This window comes from Leiobunum rupestre, chromosome 9 (assembly GCF_980474605.1).
Source record: "Leiobunum rupestre chromosome 9, qqLeiRupe1.1.hap1, whole genome shotgun sequence".
In the NCBI taxonomy this organism is placed as follows: Eukaryota; Metazoa; Arthropoda; class Arachnida; order Opiliones; family Sclerosomatidae; genus Leiobunum; species Leiobunum rupestre.
Window position 1 is genome coordinate 58792607 of NC_143392.1, and position 1772 is coordinate 58794378.

A 1772-nucleotide genomic window follows, 5' to 3' on the forward strand; every position below is an offset into this window, starting at 1 on the left:
AAGCTAGCGACGGATTGAATGTTTTGGGGATCAGCTGGATTTCCGAAGCAGACACCTTTGCGTTTGAATTATCAAAACTCATCGAATTATCCCAAGACGTAAAACTTACGAAACGAAGCGTCTTAAGCCTGTTATCACAAATATTCGGCCCAATCGGGATTTTGGCTCCGTTTGTTATAAGCGCAAAAATACTATTTCAAACGCTATGGGAAAAGAAATTAAAATGGGATGACCCCCTTTCCCTCGAAGACGGAAAGGAATTCAAAACCTGGTGCGAAGATCTTCCCTCACTTCAGCAAATAGAGCTACCCCGATATCACTATAATACAGGGGACGAACGAGTATTAAGCGTACAGCTGCATTGCTTTTGCTGCCGTCGTCTACGTACGCTACCTTCTAGAATCGGGGAAGATAGGAGTTTCCTTTGTGACTGCCAAGGCAAGAGTGGGCCCCCTACCGTCCAAAATGCTAACAATACCGAAGCTCGAGTTGATGGCGTGTCTCCTGGGAACCAAGGTAGTCGAAACTGTAAAAGAAGTTTTCGAAGATAAAATGATTGAAGTTCGTATGTGGACCGACTCCATGATCGCGTTATATTGGGTTAAAGGTGCCCCCAAAGCGTGGAAACCTTTTATTTCAAATAGAATCACGGACATTCAAAAAGTATCAGCCCCATCATTGTGGCTCCATTGTCCTGGAGAAGATAATCCAGCGGATCTTCCCACTCGCGGATTATCCGGCGGTAAATTAGCCGAAAGCAGCACGTGGTGGAATGGACCAGCCTGGCTAAAGAAAACGGAAGAGTATTGGCCAGGACAAATCGCGCCGGAAGTAGACCCATCTCTTTTCCAGGATGAAAAAAGAAAAACAATTCTGACGGTGAATTCCGCAGAAAAAACGGGACTCACGACGTTAATAAATCTTGAAAAATTCAGTGGATTAAACAAGGTTTCAAGAATTACAGCTTGGTTGCTACGTGCGGTCAAACGTTTTAAAAGGGAAAAAACAAGAACCAATAGACGCGAAAGAGCTTTCCGACGCCGAAGTATTGTGGGTACGCGCTACGCAAGAGGAACGATTCGGAAGCGAAATTAAGGATTTAGAAGACGGAAGGCCTGTCGGTAAAACGTCTAAAATTAGGTCACTACAGCCTATTTTAAATAGCGAAGGGTTGCTCTGTGTAGGTGGTCGACTAGATGAATCAGAATCTGGATATGCAAAAAAGCACCCCATTATTCTAGATAAAAAACAGCGCTTGGCTAACCTTCTAGTAAAACGATGCCATGATAGTGTAATGCACACGGGTATACAGAACACAATTACCCAACTTCGCGAACGCTACTGGGTCATTTCCGGTCGTCAGCTGGCCAGACAAATAATAAAAAACTGCCCGATTTGCAAGAAGCTAGCCGCGATCGCGGGTGACGAAATTACGGCCCCTCTTCCCAAAGAAAGAATACGCGAGGCTGCCCCGTTCGAAGTGATCGGTGTAGATTATTTTGGCCCCTTGTATGTACGATCAGAAAACAACCGGAAAGGTCTGAAAAAGCCTATGTGTGTTTAATGACTTGCGCGGTAACTCGGGCTCTGCATTTATAGTTGGTCCTTACGTTGACCACTAATGACTTTATCATGGCCTTTAAAAACATGATAGGCCGAAGAGGCGTACCACGAGTGATTTATTCGGACAATGCGCGTACCTTCATTAGGGCAAATGAAGATTTGAAACAAATCTGGAAATGCTTAAATTCCCCCGAACTTAAAGAGTTTTT

At 44.4% G+C, this 1772-nt stretch overlaps 1 protein-coding gene across 1 annotated transcript; it reads left to right on the plus strand.

Moving 5' to 3' along the window:
• The first annotated feature begins 552 nt into the window (after nt 1–552).
• Nucleotides 553–1564, plus strand: LOC149931610 (uncharacterized). Its single transcript, XM_090158014.1, has 2 exons — nt 553–879; nt 965–1564. Exons 1-2 carry the CDS (start codon nt 553–555, stop codon nt 1562–1564), a joined length of 927 nt encoding a protein of 308 aa, XP_090014140.1.
• The last annotated feature ends 208 nt before the right edge of the window (nt 1565–1772 follow it).